Source organism: Podarcis cretensis (assembly GCF_951804945.1).
Source record: "Podarcis cretensis genome assembly, chromosome: 8".
Lineage (NCBI taxonomy): Eukaryota > Metazoa > Chordata > Lepidosauria > Squamata > Lacertidae > Podarcis > Podarcis cretensis.
In genome coordinates, this window is record NC_137177.1 from 44,836,782 (window position 1) to 44,858,747 (window position 21,966).

General features: G+C 39.0%; 1 protein-coding gene across 1 annotated transcript in view; it reads right to left on the minus strand.

The window, feature by feature from the left end:
• The window catches only part of WWOX (WW domain containing oxidoreductase), a 555,885-nt gene that overhangs the window by 404,984 nt on the left and 128,935 nt on the right, over window positions 1–21,966 (minus strand). Inside the window, exons 7-8 of the mRNA XM_079988231.1 lie at window positions 18,797–18,982; window positions 11,099–11,363 (exon numbers count right to left, since the gene is read on the minus strand). Coding sequence (XP_079844357.1) covers window positions 11,099–11,363; window positions 18,797–18,982 — 451 coding nt within the window. The remainder of the gene's footprint in view (window positions 1–11,098; window positions 11,364–18,796; window positions 18,983–21,966) is intronic.

Here is a 21,966-nt window from a genome sequence, read left to right on the forward strand (position 1 = left end):
ACAGAAGCTTCCAGTGCCAGCTTTAACAATTTGGTAAAACAGCAAAACAGGATAGTTATTCATCAGAAAGGAAATGGCTCATTTGGGGGGAGGGGGGAATCAATGATCCCTGGGAACAGTGAAACATTAATGCTCTGCCACTGGTGAAGCAAAAAAAGCACCACACCATATTTATTAGATTTCTGCTCTTTATGCCAACTTTTTACTGCATCATTTCAGAGCTAATGCTGACAGCTTATATGCTGAGCTAAGTGTACAATAAGCACATGAATGCCATTTTGATGGGCCTAGGATTTTCTCCCGCAACCACCACCCTTTATTTTCTGGCTGCTCAATAACTATTAAAGATGTGTCGCCTAATTGCTTAGAACTGAAGCAGAGAAAACACATATTAGTCCACACCAACACACTTAACAGCATCTGGCACTAACTACAGTACGCACCAGTTTGTATTAAGATGTTATTGTGCCTTCCCAGTTCTAATCACCAATTATGACTCTATTAGCTGCACTTGGCAGTTCATCTGCTCAAGCATTGGCTAAGGGGGACTCGGAATGGACCTCTGATCTCTGTGTTTCTGCTTCAGTGAGTGCTTAGTGCAGCGGCTGTCATCTGGAGACACTGAGGAGGTAAGGCATTGTCTCCACTAAGGTAACTACACCTGACCTTACAACAATTTACTAAGGAAATACCTGCCTAATGGCAGCGTGAGTGCAGTTTCTTTTACCACTCGCAAGGGCTCTGCAAATTAGAGACAACAGGATAAATCTATGACCAGCTCACCAGACACTTCATTAAATCACTGTTCCCTTGCCTTGTAGAGCACTAATAGAATCACAGCCCTCGTTAGCTACTGAATAAAAGATCAATCACATACTTTGAGAGCTCTTGCTACCAGCTTCCAGAGGAAACAAGAAAGGGGGGGGGCAGAGAGAGAGGGAGACATATTTAGGATCATCAGTAAGATTCTGAATGGCCTCTCTGCAAGTTGGTTAAATTACCTTTTCCACAACTGACTCAGAATGTAATACTCAGAGGAACTTGTTAAGTCTGCTTTCAAAAGCTGCTCTCTAATATATGACTACCAGGCCCTGGTCAAAAGTTCATAATGTGCATATGTAAAAAGGTACTAAATTGCCTGAGGGCTAAAACCAGAGGAGTTTAATTGCAGCAAAATGCTGAAAATGGTCTATTGAGGGTGTTTCTTTAGGGATACTGCTGGCACTGGCTGATTGAAGTTCGGAACATAAAAAGCCATACAACAACATTTCCTTAAACGCAATTGAATCCAAGAGTAGTTATTCTTGCATAAATGCTATGCTGAAAGGACTTTTAAAAAAGATCCTCCGATTCCTCAAAAATAAAGAATTAAGAACTGCTATAATTCATAATTCAAGATCATACAAACAAAAAATGGAACATTTTGTAGGAAAACCTATCTTTCTACACCCTTTAAGCTTAGATGTATTGTGTAATATACGCAAATATTTTAAAATAAAATAATGAATATTAACGAGGAAGCATAGTATTTTACAGCAAATTGGGGTTTGTCTGTTTTTTTGTTTTGAATCCCTATAGCAACAGGTCTCAATGAACATACAAAATGGTAGATCCCAACCTGGAGCGTCTTTAGCCTCATGTAAGCATTTACAATTAATACCTTAAGAAACTTTGTATATGGAGGACTACTCCTTTCTTGATTTTTATTAAAGAATATAAGATCAAATTAAAATAAATTGGTTCAATGAAACAAACTCAAACCAATCTTGTGGAAAGCTGCCAAAAAGAGAGACTATGTATCCAACTGCTGATAAATATTTATCAGTAGCCCAACAAAAAGACCTTCTTCAGGGGATTTGTATACTTGCAAACAGTATCTTCTTCAGTGACCACACCAAACCTACATAACTTCACACATATTATGGTATGGGAGTCCTATCAACTGGGCAATCCAGGATCTCCATACACATCACCCAGCATTGGACCCCAGGGAGGTCACTGCAGTGCTGCTGTTTGACTTCATCCCCAGAGGCACACTACACTCCAGTGTCTCTTGAGACAGACGGATGCCAACAACAACCTCAAGCTTTTAAATTAGCACTAATTTTAAGCATGATATGCACTGCAATGCATCTGCAAACCCCACAGAGATGGGTTCTAGGACTGCAAAGGACCACCCAAAATATTTGCACGACCAGCAAGATCAAAATTCAAGTGTACCCTAAAGTAGAGATGCCCACAGGATACAATAGAGAAATATAGGATTTACAACATAGCTGTGATTGGGGTCCAACATGTTCACTTCCCTCCTCAAACAAAAGGTAGGAATCGAACCAGAATCTTGTTGCAGCTGGGTAATTTGTTTTTTTACTTTGGCATGACTTCACCCAATTTTTGGCACGATGGACCCAAACTAAACTGATCTGGAGGCCTTTGAAGAAACTGTTGCCCCATTTGATGGGGATAATTTGGGGTGGAAAATCGGGGTGGGGGGGAGGAAGTTGCTTAGCCCTTTCCTAAACCATTACTTAATTTTTTTAATCAGCAACAATTAGTAAAAAAATGCTAATTAGGCCATTCAGCTTTGAGAACTGGAAAGTGGTAATTCTACTTGTACTGAACGTGTATATGAGGACTAAATCTATTGGCAAAGAGCAGTGTGTGGCTTGGCTAGCTGGAAGTGATCTCATTTTTAAAATTCAGCATTCAATTCACTATGCCTTGGCTAGTTAATAATTTAATAAAATGCATGTCGTATCACAAACAAAAGGGGTATATTGTTTCCTAGCCTCACTTTCAGGCTGAAGATGCATCAGCCTCTGTTTTCCAAAAAGTGACAGTTAACATTATGATCTGGTGGCTTTGCTCTACTACAGAAAACAAACAAAATAAATAAATAACCAGGGAACTTCTAAGTGTCAGCAGCAAAATGGATAACAGGGATAAAAAAGTTGATAATTCATTTATTTGACCTCAAGAGAACGGTTCTGATGGAAGTCTAAGAAAGTAGAGCTGCGGAGGTAACAGCATTTACTGAAATAAATAGAACTCTGAAAAAGACAAACCAATAGCATCTGACAACAGTGTAAAAAAATATAACACACACTTTCATCTGTTTATTTTTGACATTTGGGGCTGAAACATGGCCGGTTATTCAAGCTGGCAGAGTAATATGTGTCTCTGAAGTAGAAAGAATCTTATTTTTGAAAGAATCTATGAAAGGCAGAGGCATTTCTCCTGCCCCAAAATTTAAGTATCCAAACAACTAAAAACCAAGAACATTCATTGATAAATCTATCAGATTTATATTATGATTTTTAAGTCTACCTTTCTCCTTGCCATGAAAACACACATTTGTAATTCTTAGCACAAAAATTTCCTTTAGTTAATCATGAATAATAGTTGAGATAAAAAAAAAAACATATTATATAATCTAAGGACTTTGTCACACACATCACACAGTAACAAACTATGGCTAGCCGCGGAGCACCCAATCCTCTCTTTTGAACAACTGTATCTGTAGGACACATGCATATTGAAACCCAGACCAGGACAAACTCTTTGTGAGCTGCCATGTGCTACTCTCTCCAGATAGTAATAATTCTCTCCAGACATCATCATTATTACTGATGATATTAACAATAAGCAGACTTAGAGGTTATGTTCATGAGCGGAAGAATGTTGAGGAAAGGGATGCTTCATCCTTTTTCCTCTGGCCATTTTCCTCTGGTGATTTTTACCCACTGACAAGGGGAAAGATACAAAATCTACACCTACTGCATATTTGCTAGGTCTTCAAAATCACATGAAGATATCAAAGGCTCTGTTGATGACTCCATTAACCTTCAGCTCAACCATGAAATATTTGTTGGGACTGTTTGTGTACCCATCAATAAGGCAAGTTTCATTGGGGTTATAAATTTTGGAATCAACTTGGTAGACACACAATAATGCCCACTTTTGTATCTGAACAGCATGCAATTAAAATTGTTTTAAGTCAGAGTAGAATTGATGGGGAAAGTGAGAAAGTCAGAAGCAATAAACTTTGCAGCCTTGAGAATATTATTCATACTACCAATGTGTTCCAGTGTGGAAGGTGATACACACACTCATCTCTAGCCAGTTGTATATATCTAGTATCACACCCACAATTCTGCACATACTGGCAGACTCTTGGAGCGGCTTTTCACAAAATTCCAGTGGCATATTTAGTATTAATGCATACAAATCTCTTGGCCTCCATAGGATCAATTTCTTTGTAGAGTGCTGACAACTGGAACTCAGGTCATGTAGTGGCTACCATGAAAAGGGTGTAATGGAAACTTGTCCATAACCTTGTAGCAATTATCTCTTCTATTCTGTATCCTTGCTGACTCTTTATATCCAGCTTTCAGTGATAAGAGACCCATTTCTTATTTCAGCATGAAGTCCAATGGAGGTGACCGTGCTATTTTTCTAGAAAAAGATATGCCAGAACTCACCATGAACTCTTATAATGACAATAGTGCCCACCTGAGAGGTGCCAGAACTGAGTTCCAGTGAGCTCCACGTGAAAAAATGCCCTGGTGCTATGCAACATTAATTATGTTCATTGTAATTCACACCTGGAAGACAGCACACCTTCTGGTGACATCCTGACAGGTGAGCTGAGAATTTGCTGAACCCTAGGTTAGAACCCGGAGGGTGAGAGGGAGGGTGTGTCAGAAGGAAAATGAATTTATATTGATTAATATATATTAGTAACTGTATTAATGTAACATTTTAATATGGAACTATATTTTTGAAATATTTTGTTAAAGATGTCTGTTTTTGCTTCAGTTTTCTGAACACTGTTTAGAGATATTTTTAATATATTAAGAGGTATAGAAATTAAATAATCTAATCTAATGTGAGTAGGTATGATATTTTAATTCCTAAAATACAGAGCTAAATATCACACATATTGGACCTAGGATCAATGGTATGGGAATGCATGCAATGTGTTTAAATATTACAGCAAGTTTGTGAGGTAAGGTGGAGAGAGGGGCACACAAACTGATTCCCTAACCATGTGTTCTGTTACTCAGTCATACATTACCAGCATCGTGAATTTATTAACAGAACCCCTCATTTCCACCCTTGCCATCTTCTACCTCAGTCCTTGACAAACTCTCAAGTGTTGTGCTACCCAACTACAGTCAAAGCAGCACATAGAAGCTCCATTTACGTAAACCTCTGGTTACGTAAACTTCGGGATGTGCACCCGACAAACCCAGAAGTATTTTACCAGGCTTTGCCACACGCACATGCGCAGAAGCATTCTGCACATGCACAGAAGTGGTCCTCAGGTTGCAGAAACCTCGGGATCCAACCGGACCTCTAGAACAGATCCTGTCCGCAACCGAAGGTACCATGGTACTAAGAAGTGGTGCCTTAATGTGCTGAATCCCCTCCACCTGTGTGATAGAAGATGCACAATGGATAACCAATACTTCCAACTGCATATGGCACCATGTTATATTCTTGGTTTCATAAGTTTCAAAAGTTAAAAATCTTTATTGAAAGGTGATTTGGCCATATAAGTGTTGGATAGACGGTATTTACAGCTGGTATGGAAATATAGCCACTAAACATGGCCCACTGTAAACCAACCACTCTATATCAGTCACCTTGAGATGCCAATTTGCTAACAAGAAAGGGAGAAATAAATATGGTAGGAAATAGTATATAACGTATCCAAAATAAGGAGGAATAAAGATTATGCCTGGAATTCGCCACTATTTCAGAAACATGCAGTGCTGTTAGCCGGACCATATATATTGAAGATAAATATACAAGAGTTTTCTACAGGAACAGCTCTTTGTATACATAAAAAATGACTTATTTTAAATGTGACTGTCATATTTATCTATTTTCTATGGAATGTTTTTCCAATTAATATAATTCCTCAAGTACTGTATATGGATTTCTGGCACGCACAGAAGAGTTTGCTATATCAATATTGGTATTAACTGCAAATATATATGGTTTCACTAAAAAATGGATGGAATTTGACTATGATCTTTATATTTGTCATCCAACTGCCAAGAAGAGATTGATATGACTAATCTAAAAACTCTAGAAAGCAGAAAAATAAAATGATACACAAATGTCTCCTTCTTACTCTGACAGCCCTCCCCTCCCAAAAAATCCAAAGCAATATGCATACCTGAACTGGAAAGTTTTAAAGTGCATTATGGTTGTGTGTGTTTTGCAATCAATATTTCCACAATAATTGAAATAAGTAATGGACAGGATAAGTCCATATTTATATATTGAACACTGTGATCAATTCAGTAATATTTATTCCCTTTTCTTTCATAATTGAATGAAAAGGCCAAACAGGATCAATCATTTCAACATACATAATAAATCATCTTAGATAAGATCACACACCTTCTTTAGAGGAAGGTAGTGAACTGTTTTCACATCAACAGAATTTGTGAGATTATTTTTCTTTTCTTCTATTTGTTTTATTTTGTTGTATGCATTTTCTGTTTTAAGTTCAAACGTGCTAAACTGAATCCACCTTTTACTTATTTCGGCTTAGTACAAATAAGCTGAAGGTTGTTCAAACACAACACTGAAGGTGATTAGTGAATGTCAGCAGTAAGGAGACACCGAAATGTGATACTGAGTATTACTGTACATGCCAAGAGTAACAGCAGACAAAACCCAGCTAGCAAGCACTCCTTTGTCTCTAGATATTTAAACTCAGGGGCCAGATGGAGGACTGCTGTATGTTGGTGGGTCAATGCAGCTATGAACAATCAGCAAGAGACTCTTAGTTAGTGCCGGGCCATAGCTATGAGTGGCTGTACCTGAATCTTTGCTGGGAATGATTCATTACTATTACAATAATGTATATGCCTTTCCACTAACAAGGTTCAAAGAACAGCAAAACAATAATCAATAATAAACAATTTATTAGGCTTATTATTTGTGTGTGTTGCATTTGTATATTTCACACTGTAATCTGCTTTTGTGGAGCAGGCTCATCAAAAATCAGGATATATTTTTTTAAAAAAATAAACTTGAAAATTAAAAACCAACTCCTAGGGGCGAAGGTCCCTTCACCCCCCCTAAAATATTAGAGGGAGCTTCCCCCCAAAAGTTGATGGGCATTACCATTCAAATGGTGTGTGTGCCCTGCATCATGTCATCAATTATGTGGGGTGGGGCTTACCTGGGCCCCCCAATATTTTTTTTCAAGTTGGCACCCATGCTTGGATTGTACTATGCACAAACTAAGAGGTATGACCACACATTCCCTGCATCTTTTATTTTTAAAAATATGGAACAGTAGTTCAAAATATCTTGTAGTTCAATCAGAGTATTGAACAGCTTTAATACCTCTGAAAGAAGATGGGATATATAAACATCTTAAGACATTTAGTGAAAGAACAGAACAGAAAGAGAACAGAAAAAGGCAAGGAAAATTCATTTTAAAATGTTAATGTTATGTGTGAATTGTGCCTAGCCGAAAAATATAAGTAATGATGAATGAAATATCATAGAATAGACAGTAATTAGTATTTTTCTATCTGGTAATATCAACACTTTTAAAGACTGATCAAAGTAAGAAAAAAACAGCAGTACTATAAGAGCATTATATAGCTTTGTAGACTTCTTTTTCTTTTTTGGAACATGGAAAATGTTATGACTTTGCTCTAAAAGAAGGGACTTTCAGGTTCAGATTACTTGGACCCTCTTACTGTTTACTCGTCATCCTTTTTTCTGTAAAGTCAGAAGAGAGTTCTCGCAATACTTCAAATAAATAAAATATCCAGCTGCACAAACACTATATTTTCAGCTAGATTACTTTGGCTTCTTATGGAATATTTGACTTTCCCCAGAATGTAAATGATTAAAGAGAACCCATCATATGAAACTGATTGGGAAAAGGTTTAAAGCGGTATGGCACTTTTACAAAGATGGCATGAACAGAAATAAAGACCAGAGTTAGGTAAAGCAAGCCAGCCATTCCTAAAGGTCAGGAAGAAGTACAGTATCAATATCACGACACAAAGCACACTTCAAGAAACCTTCTACATATTATTGTTCAGTTGACCTCCAGCTATACAGACAGATGTAAGTTTATGCACCCAAGTGTGTGAAACCATATCATGCCTAAAGGGGCAACCTATTTGGAATTGCTCCTCTGCAAGCTCCAGCTCTTAGGAAATGTAGGAAAATGGAAATTTTTACTGACCATGAATTTTTATGTTGTGATAGGGATGGATGACTTTTCTCATTAGGGTTGTTCCTCCTGCTGGCCATGACAGGCAGGAGTCATCCTGCCCTCCAGGCCAGCTATGCCTTCAGCCTGTGATGACTGGGGCTAGATCTACCAAGCTATAAAAAACCACTCTGAAAACGCTCTTTTAAAAAAGTCGTAAAGCTCACAATGGAAAATATCATTGAGTTGTGATTTCAGCTCTACAACGCCATCTGGTGTCACAGTGTTATAACACATTTATAACATTGTAATTTGACCAATTAGGGACGCGGGTGGCGCTTTGGGTTAAACCACAGAGCCTAGGACTTGCCGATCAGAAGGTCGGCAGTTCGAATCCCCGCCATGGGGTGAGCTCCCGTTGCTCGGTCCCTGCTCCTGCCAACCTAGCAGTTCAAAAGTACTGCAAAGTGCAAGTATATAAATAGGTACTGCTCCGGCGGGAAGGTAAACGGCATTTCCATGCACTGCTCTGGTTTACCAGAAGCAGCTTAGTCATGCTGGCCACATGACCCGGAAGCTGCACGCCGGCTCCCTCGGCCAATAAAGCGAGATGAGCGCCGCAACCCCAGAGTCGGTCACGACTGGACCTAATGGTCAGGGGTCCCTTTACCTTTACCTTTTATTTGACCAATGTAGCTAAGTCCCTGGTCTTTTTTACTCTCTGGAAAAACTTAATTTTCTCTTCAGCTTTTTGTGTATTTGTCTGGTTCTCCTGGTTCCTTGCATGTGACTTTTGATTTCTTGAGTATTTAACTAAATATCTTACTTTTGTGAGGACTGAACAACATTGGTAAGAGATTATATTTGAGTTACCAAATTACCAATATATAGTGAAAATATTATACACTAAACCAGGGGTGGAAAACCTGTGGCCCTTCAGTAGTTGCGACTTCCATAAACTCTGACCATTGGCCATGCAGGCTGGTGATGACAGGAGCTGAAGTCCAAAAACAAAGGGTAAGAACTGAGGAGGGCAGGTTCCCCACTACTTCACTAACACTTTGAAGTTTAATGCAAGCTCTTCCATACTTGAGATCAGCCTACAAGCTAACTAGAATCAAAATAGTTATACCATTTAGAGCGCATAACTTTAATTACTTCAGTATGAGCTGGCATCCTGAACTGCCAAAATACAGCCTCAAAACCACTTCAGTGGTGCCCACTGTGAACAAGGGATTTCAGGATTTCTGCCTCTATTTGGATTGATCCTGGCTGGTTTTTTTAAAAAAAAGAAATAACAGTGGTTTAGCCTGCCAGCAGCACACCCTGTAGGAGGTTTAATAACTGAAACTGCTGTTGCATAAAGCATGATCAAAGATGGTTTGATGACTTGGTCTGTGAGGGAGGATTCAATGTCAAGAGTTTTGTGCTGACACCCAGGCTAAATATGATCCACTGGGGAATTGCTTATGTGCAATTGGCTTTCTCTAGGGTGCAGATCATTTTCTTCCAAGCCAATAATCTCAAGTGTTTCTCTGTTCTTGCTCTTCATTGTTCATTTTAAAGTTTAATTAAAGAAGAAGGTGGAGAACAAGCTGGCATTCAGATAAGGTAAGGTAAGCATATTGGGTGCCATTCATGAATCTACTGCACCATGTGTTCACTACTTAAGTACTGTGAGCTTTAGTAGGTGGTAGGTAAAGTCATAGGTGTGCTAAAAATGAAAAGACTAAAAATAATAAAGCAGGATTTTAAAAAAGTATTGCTTCTTAAATCCTCCTTTAAACTATCATTAACATATCTGAGCAATTCTACTGAATCAGATTTGTTTATGGATGATATAAACAAGGTGCCCATGAAGGTTTCTAGGAATACCGCCGGGCAGGTACCCCCAGAATCTGAGCTTTCATTTTAAAAAAGTATTTAGTATCTTTTCAGGACAGTATATCTCACCTTTATCAGTCAGATAAATATTCAGGTGTATCCAAATGTGAAATTCACTTGACCAATCCAGCAAGAAATATATATGCTTTAATCTTCCTACCAGCATGGATCTTCTTAGTGGCACTGGGGCATAGACATGCAGGCATATTGCTTGAGCATACAATTATTTCACTATACCTATCTAAGGTTAAGAAATTTTTCTGATTATAATTTATAACTACACAGCAGTAGTAGTGTTATATTCCCATCCACTTGAAAAAAAAGAACAGCACATCTGTTAAAACTCAAGCACAATGGTTGGCTCTGCACCGAAACAGAAAGTGTAACCCAAGCACCTCAGATTTCTAGCTATTTTTAATGCTAAAGAATTTGAAAATTCCATTCACTGAAACATCTGCTAAGCTCTTGCAGCCTTAAGATTTGATACTTTTCTGCTTCCCTAGGTGCCAACACAAACATTTTGTTTTAAGGCAGAACTGTAGCAAGTATATGAAAACAGCTCCAAATTTTAGATGTTATGAAAGTCAATGAGATGCTATGGAGTTAATCATTCATATATTTCAGAGTTGTTTTGCTTTCAAAAATATGTCAGCATTTATTTTTCTTCTACCCATCCCATCTTTATAGCATCTCCCAAGCATAATGCTATCTGCAGTTCCACCTCTCTCTTCTCTCACATTTCTGATCCACCACTCAGCAAAGACTCACTTGATATTCACACTGTACACAACATATATGCACAGAATTGCATGACACTGAAAATGCACAACTCTCTATCAAAAAGCAATCAAAGCAAGCTAGAAATGCAGACTCCTTTATTCAGAGTTTCATGGTTATGGTAGCCACTGCTGAAGTTAGCAGTTATGAAAGTTGCTGAAATAAGAAAGTTACAGCAGGATTTCTGAAAAATCTAGCACACTTAATAATCCAAAGATGTATAAAATGTAGTTCACTTACCATGGATTTAGTGAAAGGGCGAGCCAAGGTAAACAGCAGGGTAAACAGCCACCAGTTGTGATGAATGGATGTATACATCATATTTCCAGGATGCACTGCATTTGATGTCACCCCATGGGGAGAAAGGCGGCGGTTCAGCTCATTGGATAAAAGAATATTGCACAACTTAGACCGGTTGTAGGCCAGCATAGACCAGTATTCCTTCTTTGATGGTGAAAGTGTGTTGAAGTCAAGTTTTCCTGAGTTGTCTTTAATATCCGTGAACCTTTAAAAATAAACAAATAAATAGTTCATCACCTTGCCAACAAAGGTCTGTATAGTTAAAGCTATGGTTTTCCCAGTAGTGATGTATGGAAGTGAGAGCTGGACCATAATGAAGGCTGATCGCCGAAGAATTGATGCTTTTGAATTATGGTGCTGGAGGAGACTCTTGAGAGTCCCATGGACTGCAAGAAGATCAAACCTATCCATTCTTAAGGAAATCAGCCCTGAGTGCTCACTGGAAGGGCAGATCGTAAAGCTGAGGCTCCAGTACTTTGGCCACATCATGAGAAGAGAAGACTCCCTGGAAAAGACTCTGATGTTGGGAAAGATTGAGGGCACAAGGAGAAGGGGACGACAGAGGACGAGATGGTTGGACAGTGTTCTTGAAGCTACGAACATGAGTTTGACCAAACTGTGGGAGGCAGTGCAAGACAGGAGTGCCTGGCGTGTGCTGGTCCATGGGGTCACGAAGAGTTGGACACGACTAAACGACTAAACAACAACAGTCTTCCTAAATTCTTCTCTTGGTTAAGAAGGATATTTGCTCCACAGACATCAGGCATATAGTGTTATATATCATGTAAATTGGGTCATTATAAACTAAAAGCTTACCGTATTTTTCGCCCTATAGGACGCACCGTCCCATAAGGCGCACCTAGTTTTTTGGGGGGGAAATAAAGGGGGGAATTATTTTTTCCCCCAGGCGCGGGGCAACTCTCTGCAAGCCGTGGGAGCCCTGCGCCGGGCTCCTGCGCCTTGCGGTGAGCTGCGCAAAGTCTGGGCCCCCTGAGCTCAGCGTGCCCAGGCTTCGGCATGCAGGCAACTCTCCGCAAGCCGCGGAAGCCCAGCGCTGGGCTCCCGTGCCTTGCGGAGAGTTGCACGAAGTCTGGGCCCCCTGAGCTCAGCGTGCCCAGGCTTCGGCATGCAGGCAACTCTCCGCAAGCCTGGAGAGCCAGAGGGGTCAGTGCACACCGGTGTGTGCACACCGACCCCTCTCGCTCTCCAGGCTTCAGCGAAAGCCTGCATTCACCCCATAGGATGTACACACATTTCCCCTTCATTTTTGGAGGGGAAAAAGTGCGTCCTATGGGGCGAAAAATACGGTAACTTGCCAGCTTCCTTAAAATGGAATGGAAAGTGGGTAAGGTCTACAAAATTATGTCCATATCATATGATGGAGTAGATTTATCCATTCTCCTTCTATCACTTTCAGCTCTCCACCACCACTGGAATGACCATCCATATGATATTCGACTGTTGCTAAACTCACGTAGCTGACATGCCAATTCACCCTGGCTTCCTAAATTAATAGAATTGCTTTTTTTTTTTTTTTTTTTTTTTACTTAAACACATTAGGATAAAGAAATGAATGTATCTATTTAAAGCTGCAGAGAGGGCCTGTTTTATTGTGTAATCCATACTGGTTTTAGGCAAAGTAAATAAACAAACAAATAAGCAAGCAAGCAAATTAAATAAACAAAGCACACATGGGAAGGATGCAGGAATCTAAAACAGGATTTGCTAACTGTGTGTTACTGAGCCTTAATAAGCCAAATAAAAGCATTAAAGGCTGAATTCATATGACTTTTCGCCAAACATTTCACCAAGGGGTAGGTGTTTTTGTTTTCAAAACACACTGTGACAAGACCCATCTACTGCTGGATCTTATGAACATCAGAACATATATCTGGTTCTGAATGAAAGCACATTCTAGGCATACAAAATATTTATTGATCAACTGATGTCTATAGCGGGGTGAGGATAGTGGCAACTGGGAAACCATTTTTTAAAAAAACCACCTGGAAAGGTAATCAGATCTGTAGAAACACATTTGATTGCCCAAATTGGCAAGGTATAGGTACCTTGATTTCTGGACTTACCAAGACCAATAATGGAACACTGGAATGTGTTCTACAGCACAAGAATTAGCAGAGTGCTCCTTGGCATTTTGTAGTAAAGTCTAATGGCATCAGAATGTCAACTATTAACTTACTCAATTCAGAAATGGCCAATTGCATTTTACAAGATCTGACAAGAAACGATTCCAAGCAGATTCTTGTCTCTCTCTCCTGCTCCCCCTGCCCATATTATTCAGTTTACATATTTGCATTATGCCTTTGATAGCAACAGGAACCATCTGCATCTCCCCTGTCAATTCACACTCTTGGGGCCTGACTGGTTTTTATCAGTATCAGATTATTATAATTATTATATTCATGTAAGTTAGTTTTTTTAAAAAAAGTTCAGCATGGCTGCTAGACCACTTTTTAAAAATACAAAAACCAGAAATAGCAGCTAATTTGTTAGGCAGTGTGGGAGAGGTTGGCAAAGGTGGATCCAGGTTCCTCCTTAAAAGGTTCAGCTCTTTGACTGCATGGTGGGATTCTGGAGCTTAGAGGCTGTGTTGGCACAGCACCCATCATATATTTGATGGGAAGTCTCCCTGATGGAGTCATGGGCCATTCTTTTTAACTAAAGGCAGTAAAGCCTATCTCTGAGTCCATACATCTTACAAAGAGTGCGGAGAAATTGGAGGAAAGAAGTTGGAGGAAAGAAGTTGGTACAATCATTTCCAGCTGGTGAGAGTATGCAAAGCCCAGAGCAGGTGTGTCCAGTAATAGCTGCATCTTTCCGCTGACTGAAGTTTCATTGCTTGAGAACAGCAGAAATAGTAATATTTTATTTTCAGGGATGCAATTCCACTACAGGAACTGTTTTCTTGTACTGCCTGATTTCTTCCCTTATAATGAGTTTTCTTTTCTTTCTTTTTCATTTTTTAAAAAAGCACTATAATTGCATTAAGCAGAAATTGTAAATATTTTGAGATCAAAATTTTTGGCTTTTGAAGCAGAGGAACCGAACAGCCTTCATCATTTATCTTCTCCCACTTCTAGTACACAAGTAATGCATACTCTGGAGTTTAAGTGCCCAAGTAACTACACATGAGACTTGCTGCTTCTTAGAATCTTTTTAGATTAAAAATTGATGGCTAGAAAGGGGCTGTAACATTGGTTATATGCCATCAATAGCCTTAAAGGTATAAAAGATAAATGTGAACAAAGCCAAAATGAGCTCTGGCGGAGTCTAATGTTTTTAAGTATACCCATGGCATGACTGAGCACAAATCAAAGTAACTAGTTGATGTTTTTTAATTGGGTCTGACAGAGTCATTAAACACCAGCTGTTTGTTTCTTCCTTCCTTCCTTTTCTTTTCTTTTTTAATAATAACAAGGTAGCAAAAAAAAACAAAAAACCTGAAGGCTTCTACATGAAAAGGAATTTTTCTAGATAGCCATCTGCCTGTCTTTATATTGGTGGTTTATTAAACTGAGTATCAACAAGAAATAAAGGGCAAAAAATAGCAGAAGTGTATGTTTAAACATGGTGCTGCTACTTTCCAAATGTTATGCAGACCTTTCCTGTAGGCTGGAATAAACCTCTAAATTCTGTGCTATGCTGAATCTTTTTTGCTTGCTACAGTCAGATGAGATCTGGAGAACTCTGGGGAGGTTAGAGTCCTAAAATGCAGCAGTGATCCTTGTGAGACCAATGCTACTCAGGTTCACAACCCTTGACATACCCCAAGCAGTTAGTATCCTAATCCTGTTAGCTGACTAGTCTATCTATGTAGATGCACGTCACCTACTGCAGCTGAAATAGTGTTTTGCTTGTAATGGAAAGCATTTATCAGGTGCAAACACCCCCAACTTGAGGATGCACCACTGTTGGGGCCTCCCTTTGCTTGGTGGCAAGTTATACCTGGACTGGTACTGTCTATCATGCCTGAAGTGAAGGGATCAAGCATGAGACTTAGAAATACAGACTAAATGGGTGGGGGAAATGCTTACAGTGCAATTATATGCATGCTCACTGAGAAGCAAGCCCCAATAAGTTCACTGGGGCTTACTTCCAGAAAACAGGCTTCACAACCTAAATAATTAATAAATAAATAAATAAATAAATAAATAAATAAATAAATAAATAAATAAATAAAGTAGCTTTGTGAGTCTGTGGCATGAAGGGGGGAAGGAGCCTTGTGGCATCTTAAAGACTAACCAATTTAATATTTAAGGTGACAACATACTATTTAATATTTTCACTTATGGCACTCACCCTTAATTTTAGCAGATAGGTGCTTCTTTTGTAAAACATCAGAATCTCAAACTCTAGATGTTGTGGAAATTACAACCCCAAACCCCTTTAAAACTTTATAATAAGGTATGGGGTTTTCATTTAAAGTTCTGCTTAGTCCATAGGTCTCTCTCCTGCTTCTTTGGTGTTCCTGGTGGCATAGAGAGTTTATGAGTGGCTAGACCTTATGTGGACATTCAAATAAATATGTGGAGTGGGAGTAGTGTGTATGATCTCTGACCCCCTGACCCCAACATTCATTCATACAACATCTGAAAGGAAGAAAAAGAACAGCTCCACCTCCCAAGATATTCTTCAAATATTTTTTTCCCAAGAAAAAAGCTCCCAAGAACAGCTCCTCCTCCCAAGATATTTTTCAAATATTTTTTTTTCCATCTAAGAAGAGTGGAATGTTGCCATCCCTTGAGGCATTGGTGGAGAAAAATAGTAACCAAAACTGGCTCTGGCATTCTCAGACAGATTGCAAAATACATACGCATAATAAGATGTAGTGGCTAACAAGCTCCCTTTGGCATTTCAACACTGTAAAACTAGCAGCCCTTTTCAATGATTATTTTATATGTTTAAGTATGATTTAATGCATGACAAGCCCCCTACAAATGGAAAAGCAATTAGTTGCTTTAGTTGTTAGGTCTGGAATCACACCATTTACTTATTGGGGAATAAGTTTCCATAAACCTTGGCTGATCTTGCTCAATTACGCAATGAATGTTCCAACTTTATGTTGGGTTGTTGTTGGGTTTTTTTGGGGGGGAGGGTTGGCCTTTGTTTCATCAAGCTTTAAAGCTTTGCAAAAACATGAATTTAAGCTGCGCATGACACCAAGGGAGGAAGAGGGAGAGAAGAAATAGCTCTAGAGCAAAGTTGTCATTTGAAAAACTATTGGAGATCAGCGTTATACACAGAGAAACAAGCAGCTGACAATTCAACATAATCTCCCATTAAATAACAGCTCATTTATACATATCCCATTGTGCCCTCCACATCTGGCAAGTGATTGGAGTTGGCAGATTTATTTCTAGTGCTAAACTTGCCTGCCCTGCGGTAGCCTCCCTCTCTTGTAATGGGACTCCGCTACTAGCTTTCACAAACCTGGAGTGATTTGCAAAGATAAGGCCATCCAAGATTTTTTTTTTTTACCACCTAATTACTAGATGTTTCATGTCTTAACACTAGGGAGGATTATTATGGACATTTTCAATTGCTTCCTTTCATTTCAGCTGCCATAAATTTAAAATGGTTAAAGTAAATCTATCTGCAGTGTATCATTTAAACCATAAGCCCTTATGTTGGGAAGTGATAAAGGGGTTCAGCCTGACCCTTGGCTGGTCTCTCTTTGCCAGGTCCCAGGGGTTACATTTTAGGGAAACATGATTTTAAAAAAGTAAGCTTCATAGTAGGTCAATAAAATATACCACAGGGTGGAGGGGACAACTTACGTACTCTCCATACCCATAATGTGCTTAGCCAATAGCACTTTGTTTTAACAAAACAGAAGAAAGGTTTTTTTAAATCTGTTAGATATTCTTACAGCTGGGTTGGGGGGTGGCACTAGCTTTGTAATAATGTATCAGAGTATACAGTAAACATTTTATCTTTATTTGTTTTTGCCTTTTTACCAAACATTTCCTGTATTCAATGTACTGCTACAAATACAGCTAAAATCAGATGGAATTTTCCATATTTTTCTGTCAATTGGGCTTCTAGGAGCAGTAGAAAATTGCACTTCTAAGAGCAACTGTGACATTTTAAACTGAAATCTCAATCAAAGAGGCTTGCTTTCAAAATTAAAAGTCCTGGAGACATCACTTCTATTATTACATTGATATGGCTAATGCCTATATTCAACTCCTTATTTTTTGTTGTTTTCAAACAAAGAAAAAACAGAAAGAAAATTGGATTCAATCTTTAAGACCTTAATTGCATTGTTTCTCCAGGAAGAATAACTGTGCATTCTTCTTTGTATGGCATTGAAGTTGTTGAATGACAAATCAATAAAGGTCATGCCATTCAGATTTAATCAATTATTTTTCCATCTCCTACCAAAATCAATAGCTCAAACAACACAGAAAACCTGCATTCATACTAATATTGTTCAAAAAGAAGGACTTTACAAATATTAAGAGAGACATATCTCAATGTAACATCCAGTCTCAGTGCTGGATCCTTTACTCAAGATTTAGATTTGTATTCCAGTCTTCCTTCAAGGACCTGAAAGCATACATAGGACAGGATCCTTAAAAAAAAAAATTCCTTAGCATAAGTAACAAGCATCCTTCCCCATGCTGTAGCAGAGATGCTTCCCAGCCAGGTGGGGGATGCGGAGCAGCAGCAGGAAGTCACATCCAAAAATCCTAGTGCAGGCTCAGAACATGACACATGACTCCTGGGATCTCAGCCAAAGTTCTTCCATTCTCCATTTTATCTTAAGAACCTTATGAGGTACAATTAGGAGTGACTGAAACAAGTACACTAAGTGAACTTCACAGATGACTAGTGACTTGCATCTGAGTAAGGTAAAGGTAAAGGGACCCCTGACCATTAGGTCCAGTCGTGACTGACTCTGGGGTTGAGGCGCTCATCTTGCTTTATTGGCCGAGGGAGCCGGCATACAGCTTCTGGGTCATGTGGCCAGCATGACTAAACTGCTTCTGGTGAACCAGAGCAGCGCACGGAAATGCCATTTACCTTCCCGCCAGAGCGGTACCTATTTATCTACTTCCACATTGATGTGCTTTCAAACTGCTAGGTGGGCAGGAGCTGGGACTGAACAATGGGAGCTCACCCCGTCACGGGGATTCGAACTGCTGACCTTCTGCTTGGCAAGTCCTAGGCTCTGTGGTTTAAGCCACAGCGCCACCCGCGTCCTTGCATCTGAGTACTAAGGTGTAAATTCAGCATCCTATTCCACCATATCAGTTTCAAGTCCTCTAACACACTGATTTCATGGGATACTCCATTAGTTTTAATTTTTATGTACTGAAGTTCTTATTTGAAAAATGGAAACTTTTGCTTTATTATTGCCCCTCATTTGCATTATAGGAGAGAAAAACTGACAATGGGGGAGCCACCAATCTATCTTGCTGACCTGGAGCTGGGAATGGGTGTGGGTGCAGAATGATAAATAAAAATTTAAAACATTAAGAATGTCCCAGCATGGTTACTTCTAGCTGAACTTACTTTCCATTTGATCACCAAGAAAATGCTTCAGGACTTTCATAAATCACTTAATAGTTTAAAAATCTCTAAGTGGCATACAGCATGTTCTGAGTCAGAACTCACCTATGTGATTCTGAGGAAACCACCACAACTCTTGCAGGAACTGAGCGACGGAGGACATCTTCAAGAAGCTGAATGAGATAGAAGTGTCCCAAGTGATTAACCTGGAAGGTGGACTCCAGACCATCTTCAGTCAGTTGCCAAGGAGCCAAAAAAGTAGCAGCATTGCAGATTAGCACATGGAGAGACCTTTTAAAAAAACATATATATAATCACCACCAGAATCACAATCAAGCATGAAAATGGTATAATTAATTACAATGATGAATGTGTGAAGACATTTCCAGTATCTTGTTGGGACCTACTCCTACAGGTTGATATTTTTAATAGCTATAGCCCTTGATTTTTGGATAGTTTCAACTTTTGCTTTTCCTTTTTTAAAAACAGGGTTCTACAATTGCCTTGCTATTTTTGCAAAGCTTTTGTTGTAAACCACCCTGAATGCTATGTAGAAGGCAATAAATGAATCCATATTAAAGACATTCCTTTATTGGTGAAGAAATGTTTCCATTTTCAAAACATAATTCACTCTGACAATAAAAAGGCTGCCTTGTAGGTAAGTCACTTATAGTCTTCATATGTTGGTAAAACACAGGCACTGGGCTACTTTTCATCCAAAAATCATTTGTTTTCTAAGTAAGGCAATGGGGGCAGGGGAAGATTTATAGTGTCATAGTCAAATTGTAACACAGATTCCCTACCCACAAGGACTCACATGTTGCCTATATGCACCTATATTCAGTGGAGCTATGCCAGACACTATCAGGTCTGTTAAGCAGCTACCTGTGTGGATTCAGTCTCAAGGGAATTTGCAGCTGCCATCTCAAATGGATGCTTAGGCTGCAATACTATACACATTTACTAGGGAGTAAAACCCACTGGACTCAATAGAACTTACTTTTGAGTACACATGTATAGGATTGCATTATACATTACTGGGCAGTTATCTATTTTAGAAGTCCAGTTACAAACAGCAGAGGTTGTCTCTACCATGCAACACTAAGCATCTCATTGTAAAGCACCGCCTTGGTGGTATTCAGGTGCTGTAGATTGTTATGTATATACAGCACCTGAATAGCACCAAGGCGGTCCTTTGTGGCTGGATGTGTTTGAGTGGCTAAGGAGGATTTCATGATCTAGATTTCATCAACTAACGTACATCATACCCTGGGGTTATGACCCATAGAAAAATATCCTGTATCCTTTAAAAGCAGTCTGTGATGATAACATCATGAAAAGCCCAAAGGTAAAAGGAAATAGTAATGTGACTTTTCTGTGTCAGAGCATGTTTCCTTCAAGTTTTTACTTCTCCTATTGACTTGAGAAGCAGTTCTTTTTTCAGACCACATGTCTCCTCCATTTGCAGACAATGTGCATTCCTGTTTATGGAAGGCACAACCTATTTCATGATTTGGAAATAGGTTCACTAATCTCCAAATTCACAATTTTGACAAAGACTTTAACACACACACTGATCCCTTAAAGTGTGATCCCATATTGCTGGGAGGCCCGCAAATATTCCAGTCATGTGGTTCTTTCCCACCCACCTGCTATATTTCTCTGTACCATTGGGAGGGGTTTAAGATCCAAGAGGGAACTGCCCATAGAAATGGTCCTACACACCAGTGTGTATACAGCAGTGTGGGACTGTGTGGAAAGGAAGCAGCTCCCACACCAATGGAGTACATGTGAAAGGAACTGGTCTTCTAAACAAGAAACACATTGGATAGGCCCATGTAGGATCTCTTTAAAATGGAGAAAGTTGAAGTTCCTTATTGAAGTTCCTTATTGAAGTTCCTTATTTTCTAACTAACCAACACAACAAAGAATTGAAACAATAAGGGTGGAATGCTGGCTATGTAACTCAGTCCCTTATAAAATTTTGCAACACACAACAATAAGTGGGATCTGCAACAAAATGTTGGGGTATTGGGTGCTCCTGTTCAAGGTTCTGGCCTGTCAGTCATACCCTTCTGCAGAGTACTCCATGCCATGAACACTTTCTAGTTTTATGTCCCCTCCTCCCTAAAAACATAGTTAGCATTATGTTTCTACTGAGCATACACAGTCCACATTGGGCTGTTTTGGGGTTGATGCCCCACCCTTAGTTTTGTCGTTACGTTTTGCTGATATTGTTATCATTCCACAGACCTTGGATTTCCCTTCCAAAAGCCTGTTATGGTTACATATGAGGACTGATAAGAATTCTCCCAAGAATTGGGTTGCAGAGCTTTCCAAACTGTGTGTTGCAACATGTTAGTGTATCACACGAACGCTCCACACACTCCTCCCAGGGCTAGAAAGCGGTTAGTTTAACCTCCGGTTTGCTAGTAAAGCTGAATTACTGTGCTGTGAAATGATGCATGTCACCAACATGAAAAGTTTGGAAGCTCTAGGTTAGTGTGTCAGTGTGTGTAACTACTTACTGCATACCTAACATTTGCAGAGCTTAAGAGTGTTCAAAGCACTCTACAGGTATTGTCTCCCCGTAATTCTGCAAGTTGTCAGCATTATTATCCCCAATATTGTACATGAGAGGCCTGAGAGTCCACTTGCTCACTCCACATTGAACATAATGAAACATTTTTATGAGCTTGGTCCTAATAAGTGCTTAATCTAGTACTATTTTGGTGTTCTTTTTAAACAGATTTATACAAATATTTACATTATTTAAATGGTATCACAACGTGTTCGGAGGAAGACGTAAAGCTGGCATTTTAAACTTCTTAGATTGTTTGTTTTTAATCTTATTTCCCATGTTGGTTACCTGCACTATCAGCACCTCCTTTTTAACATACTTATTTTAATAACATCTATAAAGAAAGCTATGAGTTGTATACACAGCCTAACTGGTTGCATTCCAAAATGTTAAATTCCCTTGGAAGCAGTTAATGATGAAACAGAGCCATTTCATAGTGACATGTTAGTTTATAAAGTTCAGAACTGAGATAAGGTTTATTTCAGGTCTATTAGAAAGTGTCAAAACAATCACATACACTTGCCACATTCTTATTTATTTATTTATTCCTGTGGAGTGCTTTTAATCAATGTATTTTGTTTAAAATTTTAGGTCATTATATTGATTGCTATTGCCCTTTGTAATATTCTTCATGGCTTTATTATTTTAAATTAAAATTTTAATTAAAATACTGTGCACACATACCCTTTAAAAA